We start from the raw sequence: 15090 nt of genomic DNA, 5'->3' as shown, positions 1-15090 counted from the left end.
TGAAGAACAACATTATGTACTAAAATTCAGTTTCCTTTCCTTTCTGGTACCAGATTTTCTAATTGCCTTGTCTTTTTACTTGAACAATTAGCATAATATGTTCAATTTATTTCTAGATGTTCCAGAAGGATGAGCTTGTATAAAATTGGTTTAAAAATATTATCTAGTATCCATTATAGGTTTATTGCCATTTTGTAATCTGTGGAAGAGATAATCAATCTCTGCTTATGGAAGAGTTGAAATTATTCTATGGGGAAGTATATTTACAGCAATTGCTTCACAAAAATGAAGACTTCATTATAAAGAATTTATAACCAACTTTGGACATAGTGAGATTCTCAAACATTTGTTTTAAAGTTCACTCCTTCATTTTCTTAGGAAGAACAAAAAGAATTGGATGAAATCACAGCAAAAAGGCAGAAGAAAGGCAAACAGGAAGAAGAGAAACCTGGGGAGGAGAAGACAATCTTACATGGTAATGTATTTTCATATTTCTTCATTTCATGAAAAAGCTCATGTCTGTTCTCTGTTCATGTAATACCAATTGCCCTTACCGTCAGCTGCCATACAATCATAATATTAAGAATAATTATAATTTTATAGTTTGTATCCCCAAAAAATCACAGCAGACTTTTCCTTGTGCTAATAAAGGGGAAAAGAAGTAGTAGCATGACTAATAATAGCCACATACAATGTTTGTTGAAATGTTAGTGAATTTAAAAAAAAATTTTAAAGAAGAAACTCGTATGGTTCATGCCCTTTCTTGAGATAAAGTTGACTCTTTTCGTATATTAATGATGCCTAAATCATTAAACTGTTTTTTTTAACTCAATCCAAATAGTCAGGTATCTTCACAGTTTATGAATGTCATTAAATGTAAGTAAACTGGAGATTAAGACTCATACTTACCTTGACTTGTGGAAGAAAATGCATACTCACCAAAATAAATTACAAATATTCTAGAATGTACCTATTCATTAATGATTAGTTACATTTAGGAAATTACATAGTGATTACTGATTTTTTTTGCACAAATAGTGTTGCTTTTTCTGATGTTTTATCACATCAGCTTTTTAGGTATAATGAGGCAATATTTGGTTTATCAGGCTCCAGTTTTGTATTTAAGGAATCTGTTTAGTACTGTGGCGTGTACAATTGTAACAGCAATACCATTCAACATTTATTGAATACCCACTCTGTGCCAGGCATACTACTAACTGCTTTCTCTACACTATGCCATCTAAGTCACCCACATGACTATTATAAAACTTTGAGGTGAAAATCAGGAAAAGAGGAATGGAAAGGAACCAGAAAGGCATAAAAGCAGAAAGTGAGAGGAAAGGATAGTTGATATTTTTTTGTTTTAATTTCTTTCTTAGCCTGTTTTGCTTCTGATTCTTTACCAGTGCTCATGAGGCCCAAGTATTATTTTTTTTTTACTCACTCTTATTATACTGCAGTGAAGTCTTTATTATATATCACTAAAGTATATGACTGAGTGAAAGAAGTATAGATCTTAAAGGTGTAATACGCTCTAGGAATTTAGGAATTCCAAAATACTGCTTCAAATTGGAAATGATAGCAAGGATTTCAAGCAGCTAATTTTAACTAACCTACAATCTTAACATCACCAGAGTGTTATTACCCAAGTTTTGATAAAGGCAATAGTCCTAAGAATGAAATGTTTATCATTTTAAGAATATAGATTTTGTGATTGTTTTGACTATGAACTATTTGGTTATTGCCTTCTTGTTTCAGTTAAAGAAATGTATGACTATCAAGGCAGATCCTATCTTCACATACCTCAGGATGTTGGTGTCAATCTACGGTCAACTGTGCCACCTGAAAAGTGTTATCTTCCCAAAAAACAAATTCATGTGTGGTCTGGACATACAAAGGTAAGCAAGTTGGCTGTTTCTATTTGCTGTAGTGTTATAATAGTGAAGCCAGTGTAAAGTTTCAGTCATGGATGTGGATCATTCAGTATTTCTGGTGAGCATATAGGGAAGTAAAGATAGGACAGGGGAGTCATATTGAAGATCAAGTTGGATTAGACTTTGGAGACGCTCACATGTATCAGTCATGAAAACCTTCTGACGTGGCCATGACACGTGTTTGTGGTTGGATATTCTGACCCCCAGCACAGCCATTTCTCTGCAAGTTCCAGTCACAGTCTGCTTCCTCTTGGACACAAATTCAGTTGAGTAACAACCTTGTCCTAGCATCAAGTCTCTTGCTTAGCCTGTAATGTTGCCTTGGTTTTGGGGGTTATCCCATTGCAGAAATGAGATGCTCTGTGGTTTATAAGTCAAGGTAATAACACAAAGACAAGATACATGAGAATTTTCCATGTTGATATTCTTTGTCATCTGCACAATTCCGGCTGTTAATTTCCAGCTCTTTGCAAAAAGCAAAGGAACTACATAAAAGAAGGAAACGTAGTGGGGGCATTAGCAATTTGATTGACTCAGGATTCCCTTGAGTGAGAAAGTCAATATTAGAGGTTAAAAAAGAAAAAAAAAAAAAACCTTCAAAAGCTTAGTGTCAGTAAGGCCTGCTCTTGGAATACTAATGATGATTATTCTGGGTCATGATGATTGGAATAAAGAAAAATAGAAAAGGTTGCTTTTAGGTTGCTTAAAGTTTACCGTCTTTGCCTTGTGTTCTAGCCAATATTCAAAATGCTTCTGGTTTATAACTCTGATACCTTTTTACAGGGTGTCAGTGCAGTCAGATTGTTTCCCCTCTCTGGTCATTTATTGCTGTCTTGTTCCATGGATTGTAAAATTAAGGTGAGTTTTTGATAACACTGGCAGCTTTGTCACTGTTAAATCTGGTTAATTGTAAATAAATTTGGGTGCTAGGCAATTAGAGGTTAATAATTTTCTCTTAGGTCCTGTAAATTCAGCTATTTATGAACTGCTTCTAAACTTGTAGGTTCAAATATAGCCATGTGGTCCAGTTGTCTAGGTTCTTTTTAAAGCTTAGAACACTGATTAGAATGTAATCCAATCAGTTTGGCATTAGACACAGAAATATTTAATCACTAGTTATGCATTTTTATAGAAGTTTTAGATATGTAATAGTGTTCATTTTTCCTCAAAACCAAATAAGGTAGAGAGGACACATTATAGAAATCCCATTTTCAGAATAAACAATGTATTTTATCCTTTTTCTTTGAATACTTTTAGATAACAAGTAGCAGAAGTGCTCCCAGTCTCTTCTCCCACTGTAGTCTTAGGAAGTTCCACCTTTACCTTCTGCTCAACTCTATAGTATGTGGTACAGAAGACTTGATTGTCACAAGTATAGCATTTTGATACTGAAAGACTTTAGTTTTGAACTTTCCTGAAGCAAAAGATATTATAGAAGCTGTACAAAAATAATGATCTAGACTAAAACAATAGGCCCACAGTTCTCATATCTAAAGTTTCATGTCAACTTAGATATGGGGAAAGCCTTGAAATAAATCTTAAATCTAAAAGGATAGTTTTTGTGTTTTTTGGTCTTCACTGTGTCTATTATCTTTACAATGGTTCGATAAATACTAACCCTATAATGGTCTTGTGGCTTGGAAAGTTGAATCATTAAAGCTTTTTCCTTCTTAATAATGCATGAATATTAAGAATATATAAAGATAGCTTCTTTGGATGAGAGCAACCATTTAGGCATTTGTCTCTAATAGAGATAATTTGTCTCAATTTGTCACTAATTGAGTCAGTTGTAGTAAAAACCCTTACTTCTTTAACCTTTACTTTATACAAACTATGTAAATTGAGGTTATGATCTTCTCTTTGACCAACTAAAAAAAATTACAGAATTCAATTAGGTTCACGTATGTAAACACTCATTAGGTAGCCATTATGTGAAGAGGGTGAGGATAAAAAAATGTTAAGGCACTATCTCTGCCCATAGGGTGATCGTTGTATGATGAGGTAAATGATCGTTATAGAGGCAGGCACAAGGTGCATGTATTCTGGCTTCAAAAAGGAAGCGTATCTCAATAGGAAGGTTAAGTTACAGGGAAGGAATAGAGTACGTTTGAGAAGAGCAAATAGAATGAAACAGCATGGTGTGTGCCGAAAACTACAAGTTTTGTGGTTGGCCAAGCATAAAATCTAAGAGACAAAGAATGATAATAGTCATAGAAAAGGGACCAGGTCCCAGAAATCCTCTTGTGGCATGCTGCGGGAACTGAGACTTTATCCTCCTGGCACTGGGTGGCCAGGAAATGCTTTCTATTTTAGAGCACTAGCAGTATTGTCAAGGATTGGGTTTGAGGCAGGCAAGATTAAAGCTAGTTTTGAAGCTTTTGTATTCATGCACTTTGGATATGATGAGAATTATGAGACTGTTATTTTAGTCTAGATCATTATTTTCCCACTGCTTCTATTATACTTGTTACTTTAGAGAAGTATTTAAAAGCTTTTTAGTATCAAAATGTTATATACATGGCAGTTGTAATAAAGTTTGTAGTATTACAAAAGTAGAAACTTTTTATCATAGAAAATAACTACAGTATTAAAAAAAAGAGCAATGATAAATGAAACCACCTGGATTAACTCCTTCTGTAGTCAAGGTCTCTTGGTATTTTGATGCAGGTGTTTTATATCACTTTGGATGAAAAGACCTTAAAAAAAATTCTAGTTATAAAAGAACGTGTATATGTATATATGTGTGTGTACTCCAAGTAATACAACACAAACTGGTGGTGCTAAGTAAAATATAATAATTAAATCCCCTATACACACACAGATATGCACATACATAGCTGGAATATGACATTATTATTGATTAAAAATTTTTATTAAATTTAATATCTCCAGGGCTGGGGCGGAGCACAGTGGCAAAGCACATGTTTAGCATATATGGGGCCCTGAGTCCAGTCCCCAGCACCAAAAAAAAAAAAAAACTAATATGTCTGTGTATTTTATTTTTTTCTCCAGCTCTGGGAGGTTTACGGTGACCGGCGTTGTCTGAGAACATTTATTGGTAATACTTCTTTTGTCCCTGGCTATAAATCTGTTTGGGGGAAGACTTTTTAAAGTGAGATAACATCAACAGCAGTAATTTTAGTACAGTGATGTAAAGGAAAGTGTTCATAACTTGAACTGAGCCTATTAGAAGGAGCAAGTCCCCCCAGGTAGACAGAACTGGGAAGTGCAGAAGCAAATGTGGTATAAGAAAGCACACTGCTTTGGGAGAACCACATAGGTAGCAGAATTCCCAGAGTGTAAGTGAAAGCAAAAGCACAGAGAAAAGTAGTCAAAGGGGAACTAGAGTACAGAGGACTGTGTGTGTCATTAATAGAGTTTAGACTATTGTAAGGGCATCAGAGAGCCATTAAACAGCTCTTGTAGGGAAGTAGTTGCATGATTGGAAGTTTGCAGAAGATCACATAGCAATCTGGATGATGCTTTGATTAGAGAAAACCTAGAAGAAAGGAAATTAATTCATTATTTTATTAGTCTGGATCAGAGATGGTGAGAGTTTGAATCAAAGCAACAGAGATAAGAAAGGACCTGTTTAGTATTGAAATCGATGGAATCTGGTAATGGGATATAATAAATTTAGGCAGAAATCTAGGGTGACTCCCAGGTGGCTGGAAGAATGGTGGTGCTGTTCACCAAAGGAGGGAATGTGAGGATGATGAGGGTTTAGACTCATTGAATCTGAGCTGCCTTTGGGATATCAAAGTTAAAATACCCAGTAAGCAACAGCCAGATGTCGAACTTGAAAGAGAGGTTGGGAATTGGCAGCTGAGGCATAAAAAGGACAAGATCAAGATCAAGAGAACTTGAAGTAAAGAAGAGGACCAAAGGGAGGTTAGCTGTGTGACAGACTAGCCTTCCTGGTAGAGAAAGGTTTATTTTCTTTGTCATTTCGTATGAAAGCTCATTACTCTTTCCAAATTTAACCAAACCACATTGAAACTCTGTTTGTGTAAGTCGTGGTGGCTCTGTTTTTAGATTAAAGTGGGAGTCTGTTCTGCTGTGCTTTGTTAAGATTTTAGGAACTCTGCAAATAAATACCATCCAAGGTACTATGCATGCAGCCTAAAGGAAGACTTATGGAAAGCTGTTAGCTGTGTCAGGGAACAAAATGTCTCTGTCAGATATAGTGGGTTTGGTCTCCATCTGCCTCCCCTGTACTGGCAGACCATTTTTCAGTAGAAAACTGAAATTCTCTTATGTAGGAAGATTACAGCAGCTCTGACTGGGACTCTTGCTGTAGAAAAGAATTTCTAATTGCCATGGTGCATACTGCCTGACTAGAGTTCAGTGGTAGTCCAGGCTCAGGGTTGCTACATGTGGTTGACAATTTGTGCCATACACATTATGTACAACTGTACATGGCTTGGTCATGGTAGGTGTGGTGAGAAATAGGAAAGTTTCTGCTTTTGTTTAGCTACCTTTTGTTTGTTAACTTTCAAAAGAGTTGATTCTGGCAAGATTGATTTCTAACTAAAACATAATCAGTACCTTAAAATTAATTTATTCTCAAAAAGCTATCTTAAAATGAGAACTATTTCATATTTAAATTGTTCATTCATCTGTGAGAGTCTGAATCATTTTCTATAAAATTTGGTAATATGATCATAATTATCCAAACATACATTTATCAAACAAGGGCTACAGTTTCCTGAACTTTAGGTTTAAGTCATTTTATTTTCACTGCCAGCCTGGTGAGCAACCTGATAGTGAACCCCCAAATTTCATCATCATTTGTTTTCATTGGCAATAATCAGTCAATTATGGTTCGATAAATTCTTGGCTGGTTAGTCATCATTTGTCTGTACTATATATTAAGAGATTCTCATTACAAATTTTTAAAAAAAGAAGAAGAACTTAAGACTTGTTCTCTTGGTTCTTACCCAAACATTATATATTAGAATCACCTGAGGAGCATCTGGAAGGGAGAAAAATTCCCACTCTTCATTGCACACCCATATTGGATTGTAAGTCAGTAAATCAGAAGATGGGTTCAATGATCTTGACTCACTTCCTTCCTTGGGAACCACTGTTTAATGCTGTTTCTAAAGATACAAATTTTGATGTCACTGCCATTTCTGTTGCCTCTGCCTTTAGGTCACAGTAAAGCTGTTAGGGACATCTGCTTCAATACTGCAGGAACGCAATTCCTTAGTGCAGCCTATGACAGATATCTTAAACTCTGGGATACTGAAACAGGTAAGAATGCACTAAAACTAAGACACCTTTGTCTTCTAAGTTAGCATTTATGAAACAGTGTGAGCTGACTCCAACAAAATGGCACCTCCTCTCACTGCTGATTGTCCCACCATTGACTATCAGTTAATATCACGAAATATGTTTGAGTTAAAGCTCATTTATATAAGCAGCTCTTTCACTATGAAACTGTTCCTACTACATACAATTTATAAAGTAAACATGTTGATGGACAAGCAAATTGGAAATATTCTCTAGACCATCTAATTGATCTTTTTGTTCTCATATGTTTCCTAGCATGGTACATTATATATAAAGAAACTACATAAATGTCTATAAGTAGAATTAAATTTAATTACTCAAATTAATTAAAATGTAGGTTTAAATTCCTGTTGACCAGTTGGTTTTACATATTTGTAACCATATTAATTGCACCAGTATTTTGTGGCCGTTATAATTTTATACTATTAGAAAATTATCTTTTATCTTACTGAGTTTAAAGATTATTGATAATAACTAATATTTACCAATTACACTAAGCATTGATATGCAGTATGTCATGTAATCTTAATATATCTCTGTGAGGTATGTACTAGTATTACATTATAAATGAGAAAACTGAGGCTTAAAAATAACTTTCTAGGATTAGACAGCTAGTCACAGTTGGGTTCAAACCAAGGTCTCTGATGCCAAAGTCCATGTTCTTCACCTCATTAGCAGTGATTCTCAATTCTGGCTGTACATTGTAGTCATCTGAAGAGCTTCAAAATTATTGATACCTGGGTCCAACCTTCAGAGGTCCTTATATGATTGGTCCAGGCTGTGGACTAGGTGCTTCTACTGTATAGCCAGGGCTGAGAGCTTCCCACTCTAAGGGATTTTCTAAAGTCAAGGAATAATATACATGAAATTTATAAAATGCATAAATGTTCAGTGGTTTTCATTTTGCTTTTTGGTAACTGTATCTATGAACTTGTATAAACTAATTTCTCTTTTGTATCTATTTTCACACAAAATAGTATCTGAGATTTACCCATAAGGCTTGTGCCAATTACTTATTCTTTTTTGTTGCTCAAAATATTCCATTATATGGATGAAATTATATTCATCTATTCAACAATTGATGGCACAGACATACTTTTGAAAAATTATTTTTAATTATTAAAAATCCATGGAAAGGGTCTGGGGATATAGCTTAGTGGCAAAACACTTGCCTAGCATGCATGAGGCCCTGGGTTCAATCCCCAGTACCGGAAAATATGAAAAGGAACAATGTAGTTTATAACAAAGAATAAGCATGGGTTGGGGTTGTAGCTCAGTGGTACCGTGCTTGCCTCACACATGTGAGGCACTGGGTTTGATCCTCAGCACCATGTAAAAATAAATTTAAAAAGTAAAGATATTGTGTCCATCTTAAAAAAAAAGAAGCAGCAGCAGCAAGCTGCCTTTCCTCAAAATGTATTAAGCAAATGACCATAGATCTTAATACCAGTGTCATCCTTAAGCGTTATTTTTTATTTAATTTGAATCTTTGGTTTTAGGACAGTGTATATCAAGATTTACAAACCGAAAAGTACCCTATTGTGTCAAATTCAATCCTGATGAAGATAAACAAAATCTCTTTGTGGCTGGGATGTCTGATAAAAAGATTGTGCAAGTAAGTCTTTTCCTTCAGTATTTTTATTAAGCTTTCTGAGCTTTATGCTGTATCAAGGAGTGGAATACAGAATGTTAGCACATTTAATATTTGCTACTTGTAGGGATTACTGATACTCTGTTAGTATCTATTAGTAGAAAACAGTCAATTTATAAAAACATCTTAGAGATCTTTTTCATTTCCACTGTCCAAAATTATATCTCTGTTTTTACCTTTGCTCTTGTTTGCTATCCAGTGGGACATTCGAAGTGGAGAAATTGTGCAGGAATATGATCGGCATTTGGGAGCTGTCAACACCATTGTTTTTGTTGATGAGAATAGGAGATTTGTGAGCACATCTGATGATAAGAGCCTAAGAGTTTGGGAATGGTGAGTTTCCATCAGTAAAATATCTACTGCTTTGGCTAGGCACGGTGGCACATACCTATAATCCCAGATACTTGGGAGGCTGAGGCAGAAGGATAGCAAGTTTCAGGCCAACCTGGGTGATTCAGTGAGATCCGGTCTCAAAATAAAAATTTTAACAGGTCTGGGGATGTAACTTAGTGCTTACCTAACACACACGACTCTAGTTTCAACCTCCAGTACCAGAAAAAGAAAAGAAAAGAAAATCTACTGCTTTATACAAAACAAGCAATTTTAAAAATATGTAGCCAAAGACAAAGCCTGATAATAGGCAGTTATTTAAATATTTTTACAGCTGTGATCCTGGCTTGCCAATCAGTGTGTTAACTATTTAAGTACCCATAATTCAGACATAAACTCTAAACAGGCTGTCTTCACAGTTTTTGGATAATCTTTCCAAAGAATACTCAACTGTAATAAATATCCAAAGAATATTTACTTGAGTGCTTGTCATATAGTGATGATAGACATTAAATTGTGCTATCTTACATTGTTTATTAGTTATTTTATTCATCTTTGCAAAATAATTGGCTGATAAGAAGTAGGAGCCACAAATATATAGGCTATATTGGTTATGTAGGGATTATGCCTCAGAAGAAACTCAAAGAAAATACTCATTATTTCTCCGTTCCTTAAATGTCTTTTTTTTTTGATTATTCAATATTGAAAGTTGTCCCATATCATCGTCCTTGTACAGATGTTTTAATTATAGAATATAATCAGACTATATTGGTTACTTTTGCTTTCCTAGGGGGAAAAAAATCATTTTTCTAAAGTCCAAAATACTGAAGCTAGTTTCATTGACTGTCATAGATCATGTTTTATAATTTAAATATAAATATTATATTATAATTATAAATATTATATATTTTATAACTTCATATAATTAAGTTGTAAAGAAATACATGATAATCTTTTGGTTAAAATGAATGTGTAGATGGAACCCAGCTTATTTTTGTAGCCATTTATGAAGCATAATTCAACTATGATTATAGCCTTGCAAGGACTAGAAATTGCATCTTTCTACCCTCAGAAGTTGTTACACTTTAGGAAAGTGGGAAGTTTTGAATTTGATTTCCTCCTCAGTGTACATCCTTTTGGAGAGCTGAGTAGGCCCTAATCATTGTCAGGACAGTTTTAATAATTGAAGAATTAGCACTCCTCACCACTACCACATTTATCCAAGTTATTCCCAACTAGTAGAGTTGATTGTACTTTATAATTGCATATAACACCACTCTTAAGGTCCATGGTTTAAGACTGCCTCATAACTAAAGCTTTCTTACTTAAGAAATGATGTTTCTTATAGAGAATCTAGATATGAACACCAAGTTTTTTGCTTTTGTTTTCTTGAGAAAAAGGAAAATAAGTTTTATTGCTTTGCTAGCAAAGAAGAAACCCAGGGAATTCCTGTCCCAGAGGCTGTGATTCTGCCCATCAGGGGGAATAAGGGGTTATTAAAGAGGTGATTCAAAAGGAATCCTGTTTGGAGAGATTAGGTAGGGAAAATTAGGGAGGGGAAGATTAGGGATGAGGAGATCAGGGGGAAGAAGATCAGAAAGGAGAGATCACATCAAGAAGAGACTTATTTTAAAAATAAGTCTCAATGGCAGAACAGCAGGGGCTATATATTCAAAGCATAAAGTGGATGACTGTCACATTTTCCCATTGTGAATTTCTTCATTCCATTTCTTTGGAAAAATGGACAATGACATCTCCAAGCTGCAAAATTGAGGGAAGTGACCCAAAGTCCTTATTCTCTATTCTGTCCGGTGGGGCATGGACACTTAGGGTATTTAGCATCAGGGCAATTCAGATATCCATGGTAGCCATTGGTGGGTGGCTGGAAAAGGCATACATAGAGCAGGGATCATATAATGACAACAGTAAATAAGATAGCAAAGCATTACTTTTTTTGTAAGCAATTAGCACAAAAGCAATTAGTATTTCAGAATCTGAAAACCATGAAGACAGTAACTCATTAAAGCATAAGAGAAGATCTGACATGCCATTTGGACACCAAGTTTTACATAAGTCATCTTAAATCATTTGCACAGTCTCTTTCTTTTTTTAATATTTATTTTTTTAATTATAGATGGACACAATATATTTTATTTTTATTTGATGCTGAGGATCAAATCCAGAACCTCACGCATACTAGGCCCGCGCTCTACCTCTGAGCCACAACCCCAGCCCCAGTACTCTTTCTTAAACATACATGTTTTATTTTATGTATGTTAACAGTTTGTTTATACTTAAACATTTAGATGTTTCTACCTTCAGATGACATTTCATTTCCCTTTTTAAATGTAGAGTGGTATAAAACAAATCGGTAAATATTTAAATGTTAGTGTTTTATCCCTCTCAATACTGCTAGAAAGTCATGATACTGTTTTGTTACAAATAATGACATCCTTGAGATTTTCAATTAACCCTGACTTAATATAGTAGTTGTTGTTGAATCATTAGTGCTGTTACATTTATGGAACCCTTTTTATATGCCAGTCACTATCTATGCTAAGTGTTTTATTTGAACTCTGACTTAATGTACAATCTTATGAGATAGGTACTTTTTTATTCCCATTTTCTGTAAAAGAAAACTGAAACAGTTTAATTGATTTGCCCAAGGTTATATAGGACAGGAAAAGGCCAGAATTCAAACTTGGGCCAAACTGATTCCAAAACTTGAGATCTTAGTTATATTATATTCCAAAACTCGAGTTCTTAATTATGTGGCTGAGCAGTTAGATGAATGAAGGAACTGATAGAGAATGTGAGGATCAGTCTTGTCACAAAGGCAAATAGGAAGCTCAGGATCCCCAGAAGTCTTATAGCCACCACCAAGAGTAATTACTAATGATACTGGTGGCTTGCGTAGAAGGGAGGTCATCATCTCCTCAAAGTGAGAGCTGACCCCAGGAAAATTAACAGCACCAGGGCCTTTAGACAAGTGGTGCTTACCAAGCTTATCTTCCCTCTTCCTGCTTAGAGTAGCATAATGAGGAAAGAAAACAAACCAAAGGAACCTTGGCTTTCTTAAACAGCACAATCAGAAACTAAGACTATTATGTAGTTCTGAAGGAGAATTGGAGTTTATATTCAATATTCAGCAAATATGGCATTTTAACTCGATAAATGCATGAAATGTCATTGTCATGTTTTCTCCCAAAGGTATTTATTTCTGTAAAATACTTTTAAAAAGAAATTTTACAGAGGTTGATAAACACTGTTTATCTTTTATTTTTAAAATTTTGTAGACTTGTTACTTTTTTTTATGAATACATTTCCAAACTGAAGATTATTTGAAGATGAGTTACTAGCTTATTATACTGCATTGCAGTATCTAATTAGAAAAGTGTTGGTTTATTAATTTTAACTATGCCTAGCAGACATTTCTACTAGAAGTAATGAAGACCACAGAGGAGTTCAGATTCAATTGTTGTTCTAAACTTTGTTGTACCAAGATTCCTTAAAATAAAGGTCCATTTGATTTTTTTGTTTATGTATAGTAAAACATTGATTAATATGAATCTGAAATACGGTCAATTTAACTTAGAAAATGCCCTCATTTTTCAATCCATGACATAAAATTTTTAGCAACTAATAATAAATACGAGGAGGGAAAATACAAATTCTTTTTTGACCAAGGCTTTTTTATTTTTTTTTTATTTTAGTAGCTGTCAGATTTCACTGCTGCCTTAGAGGTCTGAGATTGGTGATCTGACAGTGTTATTCCCCTTTTTATGCCTGGGATTTTTTTTTTTCCCTCTAACCAAGACCTGAAGAGAAGTTTTCTCTAATCATTTGTTTCTTCTTTCAGATGGCTATATAAATGGATAGAGAAAACTCTTACATGAAACAAAGTATCTTGTTATCATTATTATTATTTTCTAGTTAATCAAAGTATTAGAACTTGAATTGTAACTTGAAATTGAAATTGCTATTTTATTTTTGTTTTATTCATCAGATTATATTTCCCAGATATTACTCTGTTAAAAAAAAATAAAATTCTTATGAGAAACAACAGGATCAAAACGCCTTTTAGAATTATGATATTTTTTTAATATTTTTTTTAGACTTTGATGGACCTTTATTTTATTCATTTATTTATATGTGGTGCTGAGAATCAAACCCAGTGCCTTATGCATGCTAGGCAAGCACTTTGTCACTAAGCCACAACCCCAGCCCTGATATAATTTTTTATGAAGAATAGTAAAAATGAAAAAGTTAGAATTTTCAATGGTTTTAAATTTAGGTGACTGGTTTTGCAAATTTATTGGTTTTGTTTTATCCTTTGTATCACTCACATGAAATTTTTTGGTTTTGTTTTTAATGCTTTTTTTTCCCACCATACCCTTTTGAAATGTTCAGCATATATTTTGAAAATAGTCTAGGTATCAAGCACTTAATCTCCCTAGACTTGGTCATTATTTCTAGATGGAATAGACCAGCACACGGATCCGTATAGCTCTGTCTGCTGTCTGTTTGCATTGCTGAGTTAAAAGAACATTCCTTGTAGGCTTGCACAGACATCTTGTTTTGACTTACCATAGTACATTTTATGATGAGTTATTAAATATAACAATTTTTTTAAAAAAAATATTAAGGTCAAAGTTGAATTTTCAGAGTTTGAAAATAAAATATTTCATGGAAAATCATTTATAAAGTAAAAAGCTTTAATAAGCAAAACAGTATCATTTTGTGATTTTCCTTCCTCCAGAAAGTTTAATGAAAAGGTTTAATAAATATATCATTTCAAGAGTTTGCTTTTACTTTAATACTATACCTCCATTTCAGAGATAATTTTCCTGCTAAAGGTTTTATTGTCTTAACTACTTATTCTGATATGCTATTTTTAAATTTTAGGGATATCCCTGTGGATTTCAAGTATATAGCAGAACCCAGTATGCACTCAATGCCTGCAGTGACTTTGTCTCCAAATGGTAAGTTTATACATAGAATGTGATCTTAAACGAGCTCCTAAAACGGGATAGTCTAATTGCTATATTCATAGGAACTTTGGCCATTCCCTCCTGGGGGAAATTTATTTTAGTATCATATAAGGAAATCTTTTCAATATTAGAAATAATTGCTGGTTTTCATATGTGAGTCACCTCACCCACTCTCTTGTTTTGAAAAAATAAACAGTTTTTAGGTAACATTGACTGAGCATCTAAGAATTCTATATGACTAGGGTTTTGTAGTTGTTGTTGTTTTAATCTCCCAATAGAATCAGGTTCATTAAATTATTTAATAAGCTCTTTGCTTTCAAGAGGATAGGGAATTTTGGTCTGAGTTACTCTACTGAGAACATCTTAGCAATTTATTAGGATTTTCTCAAGTAAAAATATGAAAAAGATAAATTATTTAGTACTGTTTCCTATTCAATAATCCATTGTCTTTTAAGTGAAATATAATTTGTGCTTCAGACATACTGAAAATATATTGATATGATTATTGCTCTACATGAGGATATTAAAGTAAAGGGTCTGAGATTTGGGGAACATCATCTTTGAAGCCACTGTTAACTCACATAACTACTGTAAGTGTAGAACAAGGTCATAGAGACAAAGAAGAGTCTATTCCTCCATCGGTACATCTGCCACAGGCAGAGTGAAAATAGTTATTAAGTGCCCTATCATTCTTCTGAGAAGAGCAACCTTAACTGGATCCTACTTTGGTAATCACAATATTATGTACTTTTCTTATCATGTTCATACCCATCTTGAACAAGGTCAGGGTTAGAACTTTTCTTAGTAATGTTTACAAATGTATAAGACACAAGTAAATATTGTAGTTTAGGATTTAAGGGCTTTGAATCCTGGGTACAGAAAAGCACTT

At 34.0% G+C, this 15090-nt stretch overlaps 1 protein-coding gene across 1 annotated transcript in view; it reads left to right on the top strand.

The window, feature by feature from the left end:
- Cdc40 (cell division cycle 40) overlaps window positions 1-15090 on the top strand; it is a 47348-nt gene that overhangs the window by 28686 nt on the left and 3572 nt on the right. The window contains exons 7-14 of the mRNA XM_046430017.2: window positions 379-475; window positions 1759-1898; window positions 2718-2792; window positions 4947-4992; window positions 7089-7190; window positions 8729-8844; window positions 9080-9213; window positions 14116-14192. Of these exons, the coding sequence (XP_046285973.1) occupies window positions 379-475; window positions 1759-1898; window positions 2718-2792; window positions 4947-4992; window positions 7089-7190; window positions 8729-8844; window positions 9080-9213; window positions 14116-14192 (787 nt within the window). The remainder of the gene's footprint in view (window positions 1-378; window positions 476-1758; window positions 1899-2717; window positions 2793-4946; window positions 4993-7088; window positions 7191-8728; window positions 8845-9079; window positions 9214-14115; window positions 14193-15090) is intronic.

The sequence above is a fragment of the Marmota monax genome, unplaced genomic scaffold (genome assembly GCF_021218885.2).
Source record: "Marmota monax isolate L192 unplaced genomic scaffold, Marmota_monax_Labrador192_F-V1.1 WCK01_AAM20220418_F8-fsc00013, whole genome shotgun sequence".
NCBI classification, from domain to species: Eukaryota; Metazoa; Chordata; class Mammalia; order Rodentia; family Sciuridae; genus Marmota; species Marmota monax.
Note: the sequence above shows the minus strand (reverse complement) of the source record. Positions and strands in the feature narration are given on the sequence as shown.